Source organism: Muntiacus reevesi, chromosome 3 (genome assembly GCF_963930625.1).
Source record: "Muntiacus reevesi chromosome 3, mMunRee1.1, whole genome shotgun sequence".
Classification (NCBI taxonomy): domain Eukaryota; kingdom Metazoa; phylum Chordata; class Mammalia; order Artiodactyla; family Cervidae; genus Muntiacus; species Muntiacus reevesi.
Window position 1 is genome coordinate 91,386,972 of NC_089251.1, and position 15,930 is coordinate 91,402,901.

The window sequence follows — 15,930 nt, forward strand, 5'->3', positions numbered from 1 at the left end:
CAATGGTTGTGCTTGTACCCCACGCCCGTTTTACTCCCAGAGGACAGCCCATTCATCTACCCAATCACTTTTTCATTCAAAGACCTAGTAGGTGCTTTTAGAGATCAGATCACTCGTTCATTCAAAACCCATTAAGGGCCAACTATGCATCAGTCATTGTGCTAGGTATTGAGGACCCATGAGCAAACAAGAAAATACATCTTCATTCTAGTGGGAGATACAGACAAGTAACTAGGCAATTTCCACATAGAAGAGTTTCTCAACTTCAGCACTACTTACATTTTAGGCTAGATCATTCTTTGTTGTGGGGGGCTGCCCTGTGCATTGTAGGATGTTTATTAGCATCACAGTAGCACCTCACCTCCCAGTTATAATAACTTCAAATTGTCTCTAGATGTTACCCAATGTCTCCTAGGGGTCAAAATCATCTCTTATTAAGAACCACTGCCAAGAAACGTGATAAGCTGGGATAAGATAAGGGTGTCACAGGAGCACACAGTAGGAGTAAAGGGTGGTCAGGAAAGCCTCCTAAGAGGTAGATACACTGAAGCTGAGGCCCCAAAATTGAGCCGAGAATAGACCAGGAGCATAGGGTAAGTAGAGTGATGAGAAAGAGTGTGGTCTGGGAAAAGGGAACAGAGTGTACAGAGGCTGGAGCTGAAAGGGAGCCTGGCTTTGAAAACCTGAAAGATGATCGGGATTGATGGAAATCAATGCAGATGAGCGAGGCCAGAAATCTGAGAAGGGGAATAACTGGGAGATGAGGCTTGAGAGGCAAGGAGGACCATGTCATGAGGACTACTGGGGAACACTGGGATTTATGAGTCAAGGATGATGTGTGAATATCTGGGTTAACCATTGTCTTGCTCATTGGCTGGGGTAGCAACAGGTCTGGAGGGAAGACAATAGATGCAATGTTGGCCCTGTGAGCTGGGGAATCCCAAGGAGCAGCGATGTGGACATGCCCAGGAGGCAGTTGGATATTGAACCTGCTGCTCAGGAGAGTGGTGTGGGCTGGAGATAGGCACTCATTTCAATTTATCTAGGAAAATGGGTCTTCACCTTGGTACTCTGAGCTTTCCAGGGGTGCTATCCTGAAGGCCCCCATTAGAGAAGGCCCTTGTCTGGGTCTCAGGCTAGTGTCGCTGTTAAACTGTTTTCCCCAGGGAGACCTGTCTTATTGTCATGATAGACATTTCTAAAAATATCTTAACTTCAAGCTAAGAATTTAAGGTTATGTTTTTTAAAAAGTATGGGAAGAAGGTCACAATTAGCAACTCAATTAATTGTGATGACTAAATTCATTCAAGCATCGGTGGGAAAGATATCAAATACCAAAGCAGATGATTTCCCCTTAAACATTTGATCTACTTACATCATCTTTAAATTTGGTCTTTAGTAATATGATTTAGCTCTAGACTTTTCAGTTATATCAGCTTGTTATTACTTTTTTTTTTTTTTTTTTGAAGCACAAAGGGTTGCAAAAGGTGATGACTGACCCTGAATGGTAGATGGAATCCTTACCTTGGTTCTGGGATTATGGCTTGTAGCTTCTTACCACCATCTTGTGGCAACAGATTTTTCTGAGATTTGCACTCACGTCTCCAATTTACACACACCTGATAATTGTCAGTGGCATCTCCCAGAAGCCCACCAAAGGTGATCGCGTTGGTAATGCAGCCGAGGTAGATGAATAGGATGGCAGAGATGGACTGAATGTGGAAGCCATCGTAGAAGTCACTTGGGAACCAGGGCAGCTTCCTCTTGACATCGAGACACAGGCCGCCGAAGAACCTGCTCAAGACAGGCCCAGAGATTTTGCTTTCTCACCACAAACACCAGCGTAGGGGCAGAGCTATTCCCAGGAGCCTGCAGGGCCTGTGGCAAGGAAGGGAACTTGACTAGGGGTGGATGGGGGAAAGGATCTTTTCACCAGAACATTTCACACCAGGGAAGAATTCTCTCCTCAGACCCACCATCTCCACTGGGAAGGGTGGTCAGACAGCCCGAGTGGGAGAGGGAAGGCCTTATGGGATCATGTCTTGGGGGCAGACCTAACACTCCACAGGGAATGGAAATCCTGGGGTCCAAAGATGGCCATCTTCCTTGTGTCCCTGATTATCTGCAGGGTTCCTGTGCTTGGTAAACATGCGTCCAGCGTTAGGAGATGGAGAGATCTTGGTTTATAGCTGATTCATCAAAGGCAGATTCTGAACCTTACAATTGTTTTATTTACTTTGTGGAACAAACACGTGGGAAATGTAAGGTTTAGGGAGAGTGTTTATTGGGGACGCTATTCTCCAAAGCTCCAAACACAGTGAGCAGGGTTTAGCATACAGCAGGGCTTTTCAACCTTGGATCTACTGACATTTTAGACTAGATAATCCTTTGTTAGCGGGGAGGGCAGTCCTGTGCATCAGAGGACATTGAGCAGCATCCTTGGTCTCTATCTGCTAGATAATCTCTATCTGCTAGATAACAGTATCGTCTCCCCTCCAATTGGGACAAACAAAAAATGTCTCTGAAATTGCCAAATGTCCCCTGGGTGAGGATGGGGGTAGGGAGTGGGTAAAGTTGGGAAACACTGGCTGGCAGAGAGCCAAAGGCATATAAAACGTAACCCTCTTCTCAAAGTCATAGCTTTGCAGGACTGATTCTGTCCTTTCCTAAATTCAGATCAACCCAAGTTATTCTAAAAGCTGGCAAAGAAACCCAAACAAGCCAGGAAAATCTTCTATTGTTTTCTTTTAAAACAAGTTTTTTGACTAGGTAACATAAGGTTAAAAATTCAAAAGGTACTGTTATAGACTGAATTGTGTCCCCCCAAAAATGTATCAAAATTCTAACCTGTAAATGTGACCTCATTTGGAAACAGAGTCTTTGCCCATGAAATCAAGTTAAGATGAAGTCATTATGGGGACCCTAATCCAACATGACTGGTAACTTCACAAGAAGGGGAAAATGCTATATGAAGACAGAAACACAGGCAGAACACCATGCGAGGACACAGGCAGGATGCATGGCAAGAAGCAGCAATGACTGCTGGCCCCCACCAGAAGCGAGGGAGAGGCAAGGAAGGAGTCTGCCCAGAATCTCAGAGGGAGCCTGGCCCTGCTGACACCTTGATTTGGAACTTCCAGACTCTAGAACTTCGAGAGAATAAATTTCTATTGTTTAAGTCACCTAGTCTGTGATATTTGTTTCTGCAGCCCTAGAAGATGAATACAGGTAACAGAAGGTGTTCTAAGAAAAGTCTGGGTTCCTTCACTTTCTGCGTGCTTCCCCTTTCCTGTCGGATCCAGGAGGAGCTTTGCAAGCAAGGGAGGAAAAGCGTGCAGTGGTCAGACTCCAAGGCCTGGAGTGGGTGCTGCAGACAGAGGAGAAGATTCCTAAAAGGAGCGGAGGAATCTAATAAGACAGCTGGCGTGGCCGTCAGGCCTGGAGTGGGCACCTTCCTGTCCAGATCAGTTCTTCCCCGACTTCATGCACGGTTGGCATCTCTCCATCATCCGCACTGCTCCCTCCACCGGCCCCGCCGCCACCTCCGCTGCCTGCAGCGCCGCCTCCAGCAGCTCCCCCGCCACCTCCGGCCACGGAGCCGTTCATCTGGCCTAATTCAGTCATGGAGAACACGGACTTCCTGGAAGAATGGGGACAGTGGGCAGTAGGGCTCCCAATCCTGGGAAGAGCTCAGCATCTCCAGGACTGGCCTCATCACACCCTTAACCTCTTCAGCTACAATCATCAAATATCTTAAAATACAGAGAAAAAGACATAAAAGGATCCAGCAATACCCCATCACAGGTCACCCAGGTTTTACAGATGTTCACATGCAGCATATTTGCTTCTGATTTTTTTTTTTTAAGAAATAAAACTGGAGGAAAAAAAAGTATAAACCCATGTGTGCTAATGTCTTTTTTTCAAACCCAAATCAGAAAGGAACAGACTGAAAGCTCCCTCTGCATCACTTCCCCACTTGCCACCGCTCATTCACACACACCTCTTGTCAGCAGAAGGCACCTTCTTGGGTGGCTCAATTCGGATATTTGGGTCCCATTCTCCCGGGGGAAGCACGATGACCTCGTCCAGAAACTCATCGATCCCCGCGATCAGATCCTCTCGATTCCGGGCCTTGTAGGCCACATCGCTGAAGAGCTGGCAGGGAGAGAGGTGTAGGAAGAGAGAGGGCCACTGCCTTGCTGCCGTCCCCATCTCATCCACCTCCTTGGGGCACACTGCATGTGCTTTCAAAGAAAGGTGCCTCCTGGACCTGAAAGCCAGGTCTCTGTATCCCAGTCATCTGACCTGGGTTGAGTTAACTTCCTGCTCTCAGCTTCCCACAGAGCAAGCTCCTCAGAAAACCCATGGACAGCCCAATCAAAGGGGCTCAGGTATTTCAACTCTGTTTTATGTCCCAGCCCTTCATCTTTGGAGGGTCAGGCTGCATCATTCCGCACTGTCTCCAGCATGTTCTTTCTGACTTTACAGATCTGATTGGGTCATGCTCATTTCTAAACTCCCCTAGTCTCCCCATCACAGATGGTCAACTCTCAACTCTGCCTACAGGCTCTGGCTCCCTCTTTGGTGTCACCTTCTGCTCTTGAAACTCTTCCACTGAGCCTATATCAAACCACTTATATCCAGCTCTCCATCTCTGAGCCGTGGCCCTAGTTCCCTTTGCCTGGAATGCCTGCCTCCTAAGCTTGTGCTCACCCTTAACTATATAGCTCCATCGTGTGTGAAGGGGCCCCTGACTGCCTGGGCAGTTGGCATGTGGTTCACTCTAGGATTGTCGGGCTGTGTCTCCCACTTGACTGGTGCTCCTAAAGGGCAGTGACTATTCCCAAGTCATAATCCTCACACCTGTACAGGGCCTGGCATACAGGAGATGCTCAAATGTGATTGTTGAATAAGTGAATGAATGAAGGCACAATGTTTGATGCAGGAGCCATGACATTCAGGAGTACCTGCTTCTCGTGGCACTTACGTCATCCACCATGAGGGTTGCAATGGCACGGCCAATTTCATTGTAGGATTTTGCTCTCCCAGAAGGTCCCAGCAGTATGAACAGAAATCTGCAAAGAAGATGGACGGGAGGAAGAAAGTGAGCAGGAAAAATAAAACCAGATGGAGAGAAGGATTTTCTGGTCTGAAATAGTATCCATTCTCAACTTTTTAACTGACCATAAACATCTCCCATATTTGCTCCCATGAATCCCATATTTGCTTTGGAGATACATTCCTCTTCACTTCTGCCTAGGCATCCTCACCATGCCCTGGTGTCCCAGAACTCACCCAACAACCCCCCTCCCACATGTTGGCTACTTCTTGTTTATGATTATTTTAAATAAACTCTATAAAACTCTTCCCCAGTCAGATCTCCACCCCCAGCCAGTTCCCTAATTTTCCTTCTTCATTTTAGGGGTGTCTCCAGCAGCACTGCTGGCTGACTGCATGGACAGCTGGCCCCCCGAGGGTGGCTGTGGTGGGCGGAGGTCATCGGCGCTCACCTGGTGGGTACAGGCACCTCGGTCACACCTCCCAGCATGGCTGACTGGATGAGACGTACGAAGGCGATGAACGGCTGGTCCAGGAAGTCCACCTCGCCCACGAGCACATTGGAGGCTTCTGAGTCCTTGGGGATCTTCTTCATGAATTTGTTTTTCCGCTGGTCAGTGAGGGGGACATGAGATACCCATGGGTACTCATATGCAGTGGTTTGGGCTCTTACTCAGCTCATTCAGACTACTGTGGAGGCCTAACCTTACAAAATTCTCCCAGCATTTCTCTAGAGACTGGAGGAAATAGCCCAACACTCTCCTGCAGTCTGCAGATGAGCAGACTCAAAGTTGGTTAACCCTAGGGACCAACTAAGCCTTTCATAGATGGGAAGGAGCAGGCAATGACTTGACCCCCCAGGACATTCCTTGTTCTACTGAAGTATGAGCTGAGGGGTCAGAAAGAGAGCCGGGCCTGCTGGACAGCAGGTTTCGTCCCCCAGATGCAGCTCAATCAGACAGGGGTCTTAGCTCATACACTCCGTCGCCCAGCCCTCCGTCTTTGCCTTCACCCTGGTGGCTGTGGGAGGAACAAAACCATCCTGATGGGCAGAGTGGACAGACTTTGTTTTCTTTGCCACCAGCATCCTGGCTGATGAGAATCCTGTACCTGTGGGTCCAAGTCTATGGGAGACTTCTGTGCCCCCAAGTCACCCCCAGGGGACCTCCTAGGAAACTCGTAGCTTCTGAGCCTTTCCAGCTGAGACTATTGAAGTGCCCTCCAACTAGTCCCTCTGGCTGGCGTCTATTCAGGGCAGAAATGTCAAATAGGCAGAGTGAGGGCGGTCTGATGTGAGAGGTGCTGGAGACAAGCCCCCTGCCCACTCTCTGTGGTTATGACTTCCATGCTATGGATAAGACGCTGACTCCTCCCGAGTCTGCTCAGATGAAGAAAATGCCCAGGGGTGGTCACATACATGCTCTTCTTCATCTTGAACATCTTAGGGTGCATTAGTTTTTCAGATCACTTTCCCTCTGGGTAGCAAGGGGTGGGCAAGGGACAGAGACAGTTTCATAGGAAGAGGTGGGGAGGGAGCGTTTGGGTAGCACAGGGCTGGTGGGAGTCCACAGTAGCTGACAAAGGAAGAAAGGGCCCAGAAGGAGCAAGCAAGTGCTTCAGAGAGATCCTTGGATGCCACAATTTTGCCACCCACTCCCCACCTGATGGGAGTCTCTCCTGTGAGCACAGAAGCTCAGTGAAGATAAGTTCCTCTGTCCCTGGAGAGGGGTCAGCTGTAGGCATGGGCATGGCCCCTTTGGGCCCACAGGTCTTGCCCCTTTGGGCCCACAGCCATTTCCTGATTTGACTCATAGAGGACGTGATACAGACTGGGCTGGGGCTCTACCAGCCCTCAGAAGGGCTCCTGAGTAAGGGCTACACCCTTATAATCTCTTAAAACCACTCAGAAACATAAAACTGTTGCAAACCACCGAGGCAACAACACCAAGGACCCTAATGCAGTGAGAAGAAGCAACAGCAGGTATTAATGGGAAGGCCAGAATCCCCAGAACTCAAAAAGTCCCTTTGTCTCAAGCTCTGTCAACTGATTCATAAGCAGGGTTCTTCAGGATGGAGGGCTGAGCATGCCAGGGCAGCCACTGTCCTCCTGCCAACTCCATGTCCCCGGGCACCAGGCAGGGAGAAGCTCTAGGGGACTGGAGCAGAGGTCGGTGGTAGGAGTGTCCTGGAGAACAAGGTTTTGAAACCACAGTGTCCTGGGAGAACCCATGTAGCACACATGTAAGCAGGAGCAGAGAGGAGCAAAAACAGGGCCTGTGGTCCCAGTAAGGAGGCGGGGGTGGTAGTACCCCAGCAATGGACCATGAGAGCATTCTGGCTGGGTGGTGGTCTGGATGAGGGCCTGTCTAACCAGGGTCCTGCTGACCCCACTGCCTAAACCTGGGGGACTCTAGTCCGGCTCTGCCAAGTCATTGCACATAACCACACTGTCTGAACCCATCACTGCCCACTGGGGACTCACTGGAACTCAGGGCCGATGTGGAGTGGTTAAAAAAAAGATGCACCTAAAGAAACCCACTGTTGTACTAACTGTTGCCCCCACAGCAAGCCAACTGCTGCCTCAAACACTGAGAAGCAGCATCCTATAGCCGGTGAGGAGAACTGGACGCTATGCCTGGCGTTGGGCTCCAGCCCCTCAGTGAAAGGCAGCTCTGCTTGGGGAAAGGAGAGGATAGTATCCTCGTTACCACTTAGGCAGTAAAAAAAATAGGTTGTGAAAAACTTTCACTGGTCAGTGCTTTCTTGTCACGGCTCAACTGTCTGCCCATGACGACAGTAAAGTGGGGTTCTTCTCTAAATAATATTCCAGGGTACTCCTTCCTAAGTCAGTCCCAAATTAAGGGCTCTAGAGTCAGACTGTCTGGATCGAAGCATGGTCATGCCACCTTTCAGCTGCATGAACTTGGGTATGTTATTTAACTGCGTTTATGCTCTCATCTGTGGAGGGAAGATGACATAGTACCTTCATGATGCACAGAAAATGCCCTGCATAGTGTAGTCCATGCAATATGTGGACCTCAAATGTTGGTTGATGTTGTTATTGTTGTTTTGCCATTTTGGCCACCAAAAGGCCATCCAGACACTGACTTCACTGACTTGAGGGAATGCTTTTGTTTTGCCTGCTCCCAAACTTGGGGCTGCCTTGAACCCTTGGAAGTCACCCAAGCTCTCCAAATTTCAGATGTCCTTCCTCACCTTCCTTTCCACTCCTGGGGGCCCAGGCAAGGGGTCCTTAAGACCTTCTGCCCTTGAGGTGTGAGTGTTTGGAATTGAGAGCAGCCTCCTGTGGGCTTCCCTCAGGGGCATAGTCATGGGGCTCCGGGGCTGTTTGCAGGATTCTGACCTCATCAAGGTTTCAGCCAAGCTGGTGAGAAACAAGAATTGACTTTATCCAGCACCAGCCAAGGAGAAGATAATACACTATTGCTCAGTCCAGCTGATTCACTACCATTAACGTCTCCACAGGGAGGCTCCATTGCTTCTCTACCCACGCGAGTCCCCGCTTCATCATTCAAAGTGCTTGTGGATGGGTCATGCAGGAGGCAAACTCTGTGTGGCAGTCTCTTCAATAAATTCCCAGTTCAAGGACAGCTGACACCTCATCTGATCACATTTCTCTGTCCCCAGGGCCTAGCACACAGCCCAAGTGATGGAGGGTTGGTCACCATGGCTGCCCAGAGTCCCACCTGTGTCCTTTCTGGGGACCCCACTTTTTCATGGGACTAGAGTTTTGCCCATAGGGTTCCCCACCCCTAAAACCAAAGACTTCTTCCTGCCCTGGCCCTCCACTGCAGCCAAAGGCAGGGGTTTTCTACCTGGTCGGTGTTTAGGGTGAGAGAAATATCATTCATGCTTCTGCTCTGGGCGTGACCTAGGAGAAAAGGAAAAGGAGGTCCATCAGGGGAAAACGGGATCTCTCAGTTCCCTTTTCTTGGTCTCTACATAGGCTTTTCCCATCTTCACAACCAAAGCAAACTCCCCCATTATCCTGCTGGGCCTTTCAGCTAGCATCCTCTCTCTTTTCTTTCTTTCAATGGCAGTTTTCTTAAAAGAGTTGCTGGACCCCGGGTTCTACTGCTTCCTTCTCACCCCTTCAATATGCTACTCCCTGGTCCCAGCCTGCCTTCTTAGTGACTAAGATGTCTGCTCTGCACAGGCCCTGCAGGTGGAGAGGAGCACAGATGCCCTACTGGGCGAGGAGCCAGGTGTCACTAAGCTTCGACTCTGTTGGAGAGAGAAGAGCAGTTTCATGTCTGTCTGCCTTGACCCATGCGAGTCTTTAAAGAGGGCTGGGGATTTGGGCTGGCAGAGGGGAGGAAGGTGGTGCTCGCCATGGCCGACAGTTCCTTGCTGCATTAAAGCAGGAGAAGGTCAGCTCTCATTCCCCACCAGCAGCCAAATCCAGTGAGCCCCCTCAGGCTTCCTGTGGTCTGTGGAGCCCCTGTACTGCCAGACTCTGCTTTCCTTTATTTCCCTCCAGGATCCTCTCTGACTGGGCTTTTTCTGTATTTGCTTTGCACTCAAACCCTCCAGAGCCCTCATCCACTCCTCCTTGGTCAATCCCATCCACTTCCGTTTCTTCCCCATCCACATCTGTGCCGGGGGTGCCCAGGTTGTGTCTCCAGCCCAGATCTCTCCCCTAAGCTCCAGATTTCTCTGAGCAGCCCCGCCTGACACCTCAGACTCCACACACTAGGAAACAAAACTCGTTGTCTTCCATCAAATCCCTCCCTCTATAGACCCTACATCACCCAATGCCCAATCCCACGTGTCCACAGGCAATCAGCAGACCTTGGAGCCAGCTTCAACTCCCTTCTCGTCCTCTTTTCCCACTTCCCACCATTCGCTGAATTCCACCAGCATCCTTCTCTTTCCATTCTCGCTCTCATTGCCTGAACACGGCCCCCATCTCTTGCTCCCAATCATTCAGTCCCTTCTAGCTTATTTCTGATCATGGTATGTGCCTGCATCAGACTTCTCAGGAGGACTCATTACCCTCAGAATAAAGGCTGGGCCTTTTGCAAGACACACAGGCCCCCTTCGATTTGGACCCTTTCCTTTTTATCCTACATCCCTGGTGAACTGAAGCGCGGTATTTCCCTGAATATGCGGTGCCCTTCACAGCGCCTTCCCATCACCCGCTATTTGTTCCCTTTGTTCTAAAGACCATGCTCCTGGAAGACTTCTATTTATTCTCCAAGACTCAGGCAAGTGTCTCCTCCTCTCTGAGCCTTCCTAGGTGCTGTCTTGCAGGAGGGGGTGTGTGTACACAAAGTTGTAACCACTTATTCATGCCTTTTATCCAGGTTCCCACCATGGCAACGTTGGCATAGGGCGACTTCATACACAGTGACTAAGTGAGCAGAAGGCTCACGCCAAAGCCATTCACTGCCTCTGACCGCCAGCACTGCTCTGCGGAATGACCAAGGCCAGGGAGACTGAGCACATTGGGGTCTTAGAAGAGACAGCAAAGACCGCGGCACACCCCCGCTGTAGCTGTGGTCACATCGCCATTGCTGTCCCGAAGCATTCCTCTGGCCTGGTCAGCGGCGCAGCCCTGGACTGTGCTTGTTCATAGCTTGTCATTTTAGTGCAAGTGTTCAAAGGAAAATACTCCTTCGCACTGCTTTTTATTTTCACTTCCCAAATTCCCTCTTTTTTTTTTTTTCCCTCCCAGTTCACCCGTCTGTTCATCCCTGACAAACTGCCTGACAGAGCGCGGTCTGTGGCCGTGCCCCTCACAGGCCCCTGTGGGGGCTGCAACTCCACCAGTTGCATTTTTTGAATAATTATTTAGAAAATTTTGGTAGTAAGTTAGACTATGAGGGCAGCCCAGGGTTTAGGGTGAATATTAGATTTCTTCTGATGCCTGAGAATCCTAGACAGACCCTGGGCTTTACCTCCTCTGCTATGAAAGTATGAAAATTGACTTCAGAGTGACCCCAGCCAGAAAAAGAGGCTGCACCGTGGCGGAGAAAGAAGAAACTCACACAGACGGCCGTAATTCGCACTTTGTCGCACCCTCAGGTCCTCAGTGGAGTGGTGTAGGCTCGGGCCGGCCGCGGGGCTCCGGGCTGGGCTGCGACCTGGGAGGCACAGAAGGGATTTAACTCCAGCAGACTCGCGGCAGTGACGCAACTTCTTCCATGAGCACAGTCCTCGTTTACAATCACCTCACCTGAATAAAGCTAGGCTACAAGACAGATCTCTTCCCCTTCGAGGAAGAAAGGATGGTTTGGTTGTTTTGGATTTTGTTCTTGCTTTTCAGAATCTTTTGAAGCAAGTGAATAGTGTGAATGTGATTAGAGAAAATACCTGCACTGTTGAAAGAGGGATAGCTACACAGCTGATTAAATAGACATCGGGTGTTGTAGATGACCTAGGTTCACTCCTGGTTCCACAACACACACTGATCATTTGACCCGAGGCAAGTAACTTAACCTCTCCAAGCCTCAGCCTCCCGCTCTGGGGTTGATGAGAACAATAGCTGGTCCCAGGCTTCTTGGGAGGATGACTCTATACACCTGGGGCGCACTCCGCCTGGAACAAGGTAAATGCCGCATATGTACCTGCTGCAGGCTAAATGTTTTCCATTTTAAAATAATTCCTCTAAAGAGATTCCTCAAGTCTCTTCAGGTAGCAGCATTATCTGTTTGGTACTGATTCCTGCAATTATCTGACAGGTCCAGCGAGGCTAGAGTCTGGGCATCTCAACTCTGGGATATCAAGAGTGGAGGGTTGTAGATTTGAGATGTGTGCAAAGAACAAGTGTATGGCCCAACTCACTGCTGGTGGAGGAGACCGCCTTTCCAATGTCAGCCAAGGAGCGGTGGATGGGCTTTGTGGTTTGGTGGCGGTGTCTCCTCAGGAGGACGTAGCTGACCCTCTCGCGGAGCTCTGGTCGAAGAAGACCATCCTCAATTTGCTTCTCAATGACATCGTCTAAGTGGGAAACAAACACGCCTTGTCCACCGGGGGACAGAATGACCAGGGGTGTGGGGGTCTTCAAGTTTCACCTGTGATTTGTGGGATTAAAAGTGAACTAAAGGAGGCATGGAATGTAGAAATAGTCCCAACCCTTGCCACAAACTGAAAATTTGGACCAGTCATGAACCGTCAGCCTCCTTATATGTAAAAGTGTGTGTGCATGTCTGTGGGAGTTCGTGCATGTGTGTGCATGGGGGTGCATGGTATGTGCATGTGGGCGCATGTGTGCAGACGTGGTACATGTGAGGGCATTGTGGGTGCATGTGTGCATGCATGTATGGGTATACGATTCACTGCTCTTTCTATCAATAATATTGTGGAAAATAAATGAAATTGTAACCATGAAACACCCTAAGAAGCACAAGGTACTATGTTAAGTGGTTTTAGTCCTAGTGTGAATTCTTTTTAGATAAGTATTTAAGGCAGCATACTTCTGGTAAAACTGGATGTGCTAAAACAAAATTCACAAGGAGTTTTAGGGACAGTAAGGCAAGCTACTTCCTTCCTTTGCCACTCCATCAAATGAGAGCTAATTTCCTGAAGCTGAGTGATGATCCATTTACCCTGATAAGAAGCAGGTTGCCATGGCAACGGGTGTTTCCAACCATGCTCCGAAGCCCACTCCCTTTCATTTCATTGCTGAGCGGCGTTTCAGAGGCTGATCTTGCCCTCTCTATAGGCATCTGAATCTAGGAGCAACTGTGACGCTGCTTTGGGAGCATAAGACCCAAAGCCTGGTCTCCACAGACTTAGGCAGGCATCAGAGGTGGGCATGCCACTCAGACCAAGGGTGGGCAGGAGACGGGGCAGGGGAAGGGGCACGTTGCCTGGTTTGCGGGGGCCGCAGCAGCCCTTGCCTCACCTATGATCTGTGGTAAGGAGCAGCCGTCCAAGTCCAGCAACACGGTTCCCGTCTGCAGGCAGGTGCGGAGCTCAAAGAGGCTGTGCAAGGACAGTGTGGACACGTGGGGCTTGCTCCAGCGTTCGCCTCCTTCCTCTACCTTTTCTTCAAACTTTATCCACCTGGAGAGGTAAGAATGGGGCTTAGCATGGCCTTTGCCCTCAGGAGGAGCCCCCAGCTGGGCCTGTTGAGGAGAGGGATGCTGGCTTGCAGGTCACTCTCTGCGCATTGTGGGGGCATTGGCCCACCACTCACTGGCAGAGGGTCTCGTCCCTCACTCTTCCTGATGTGGCCATGCTCAGGGTATGCTCAGGGCAAAGGGGCAGCCGAGAATGACCATAAATGGGTGTGAAGACTATTCTTTTCTTTTTTTTCCCTTTTATTTATTTTCTAATTGGAGGATAATTGCTTTATTGAATATGTTGCAAAATTGGATTTGGTGATGATGGCACAACTCTGCACATTTACTAAAAATCGTTTAATTAATACACTTAAAACAAGGGAACTTTATGGTATCCTACAATAATAGAGCTCTTTAAAAAAAACAAACCATCCTCTGGATCCTAGTTACCTGTCTACTGGTCACATGTGTGTTCTGCGCCTGCCTTATGAGGGTATGGTTTGCTGGGAGAGGGGATCATTTCCCCAGAGTTCTACTATAGGGCCTGAGGTTTCCATGAATCACACTTGGATTTTGGTTCTGAAAGTTCAGGTTAAAATCCAAATGTAATTTATGGAAGGAAAGAAATTAAACCAAAGATGTGTAAGAATTTGTCCTTCCTAGAAGCCTTGGGATCATAGGCTGAGGGGGAGGGCCACGTGGGAAGGCCTTGGGCCACTGGCAGAGGCAGCACTGGCCTGTACCTCCTCTGCAGGGGGCAGCGCTGGACAGCCAGAAGAGCCACAAGGAGGCAAAGACTCCTGGCTGGAGACCTGCTAGCTCAGTTTTATTAAATGTCGACCTCAAATTACTGAGTAGTTTCAAACTATTCCAATCAGAATCCTATGGGAATATTTTTGGGCTGTGACTAACTCTAAAGTTCCTCTGAAAAAGTAAATATCAGAGAATAAGTTGGGGAAAGTCTAAAAAAAGAAGAATGGGGATGGGACATGCCCTTAGCAGATATAGAAACTTACTGAAAACCTTGAGTAATTAAAGCATTATAATTCCAGTTTGGATATAGACAAAGGGATCTAGAAAACGACACCCCAGAAACAGACCTGAGCCCCCATGGGGGTCTGGGTTTTGATGGAGGAGTTGTTTAAAAGTCCACTAGGGACTTCCCTGGTGGTCCAGTGGTTAGTAGTACTCCTCCCAATGCAGGGGACAAGGATTCAATCCCTGGTCAGGGAATTCAGATCCCATGTGCCAATGGGCAGCTAAACCCATGCACCACAGCCACGCATTGCATTTAGAGAAGCCTTTGTATGATGAAGAGGCCACGTGCTGCAATGAAGACCCAGCACAGCCAAGAAATAAATAAATACAATGATAAAAATTAAAAGATGACCAACCTAGGTATAAAAAAATAAAGTCCCTACTTCTTACCAAACACTACTAAATTCTATATGGATTAAAGGTTAAACAAAAAATTAAACTATAATGGAATATTATTGAGCCAAAAAAAAAAAGGAAATCTTGACACATGCTGCAGTATGGATGAAACTTGAATATATTATGCTAAGCGAAATAAACCAGTCGCAAAAGGACAAATATTGTAAGATTCCACTTATATGAGGGGCATAGAGTAGTCAAATTCATATTCATAAAGACAGGTTGCTATGGGTTGAGAAGAAGGGGGTGGAGGAATTGCTGTTTAAGGGCAATAGAGTTTCAGTTTTGCCGGATGAAGGTGTTCAGGAGATGGATGGTAGTGATGGTTCTGTAACAATGTGAATGTACTAAATGTCACTGAACTGTATACTTCAAGATGGCTCAAATGGTAAAGTTTATGTTATATCTATTTTGCCACAATTAAATAAATAACAATGTGAAAATCTATAAACACAAATATAAATATGCTAGAAGAGAATATAGGGGAATATTATATTCTTATTATAATATTATAGAATATAATACATATATATTATAGAATATAATACATATTATATATTATTATAAAATATAATATATATTATAATTCTTATTATAATATTATATTCTTATATCCTTGGTTGGGGAGAAAGACTTCCTAAATAGTATGTAAAACCATAAAGGAAAAGAAATGGGCACTTTGTTATACAAAAAGATACTAAAACCTGTGCATAACACAGTAAGACATAATTGAAGTTCAAAGAAATGCAATATGCTCAGAAAATATTTGCAGCAAACAGGACATCAAAGGACTTTTTTTTTTTCTGGCTCCACCACATGGCATGCAGGATCTAGTTCCCTGACCAGGGATCGAACCCACACCCCCTGCATTGGAAGTACAATTCTTAACAACTGAACTGGCAGGGAAATCCACGAAGCTTCTTTACAACAATAGGAAAAACTCAAATTACCCAACTGAAAAGTGAGCAATTTTGAAAAGAAATGAAGAGGCCAATAAACTTCTGAAAAGATGTTCAACTTTCGTACTAATCAAGAACATTTAAAGAATGTTGTTGTGGGCTTCCCGGGTGGTCCAGTGGTAAGGAATTCACCTGCCAATGCAGGATACACATGTTTGATCCCTGATCCCAGAAGATTCCACCCACCGAGGAGCAGCTAAGCTCGTGTGCCACAGCCATTGAGCCTGTGCTCCAGAGCCTAGGAGCTACAGCTACTGAGCTCGCCTACTGCAACTGCTGAAGCATGCAAGCCCTTAAGCCTGTGCTCAGCAACAAGGGAAGCCGCTGCAATGACAAGCCCACGCATCACAACTAGAGAGTAGCCCCCACTCACTGCAACCAGATAAAAGTCTGCATGGTAACAAAGACCCAGCAGAACCAAAAATGAATAAATGTAAAATAAATGTTGT

The 15,930-nt window shown here is 48.0% G+C and overlaps 1 protein-coding gene across 1 annotated transcript in view; it reads right to left on the reverse strand.

The window, feature by feature from the left end:
* The window catches only part of SLC4A5 (solute carrier family 4 member 5), an 85,229-nt gene that overhangs the window by 26,917 nt on the left and 42,382 nt on the right, over positions 1-15,930 (reverse strand). Inside the window, exons 4-12 of the mRNA XM_065929582.1 lie at positions 12,929-13,089; positions 11,869-12,021; positions 11,070-11,165; positions 8,895-8,950; positions 5,511-5,668; positions 4,988-5,075; positions 4,001-4,155; positions 3,452-3,640; positions 1,620-1,794 (exon numbers count right to left, since the gene is read on the reverse strand). Of these exons, the coding sequence (XP_065785654.1) occupies positions 1,620-1,794; positions 3,452-3,640; positions 4,001-4,155; positions 4,988-5,075; positions 5,511-5,668; positions 8,895-8,950; positions 11,070-11,165; positions 11,869-12,021; positions 12,929-13,089 (1,231 nt within the window). The remainder of the gene's footprint in view (positions 1-1,619; positions 1,795-3,451; positions 3,641-4,000; positions 4,156-4,987; positions 5,076-5,510; positions 5,669-8,894; positions 8,951-11,069; positions 11,166-11,868; positions 12,022-12,928; positions 13,090-15,930) is intronic.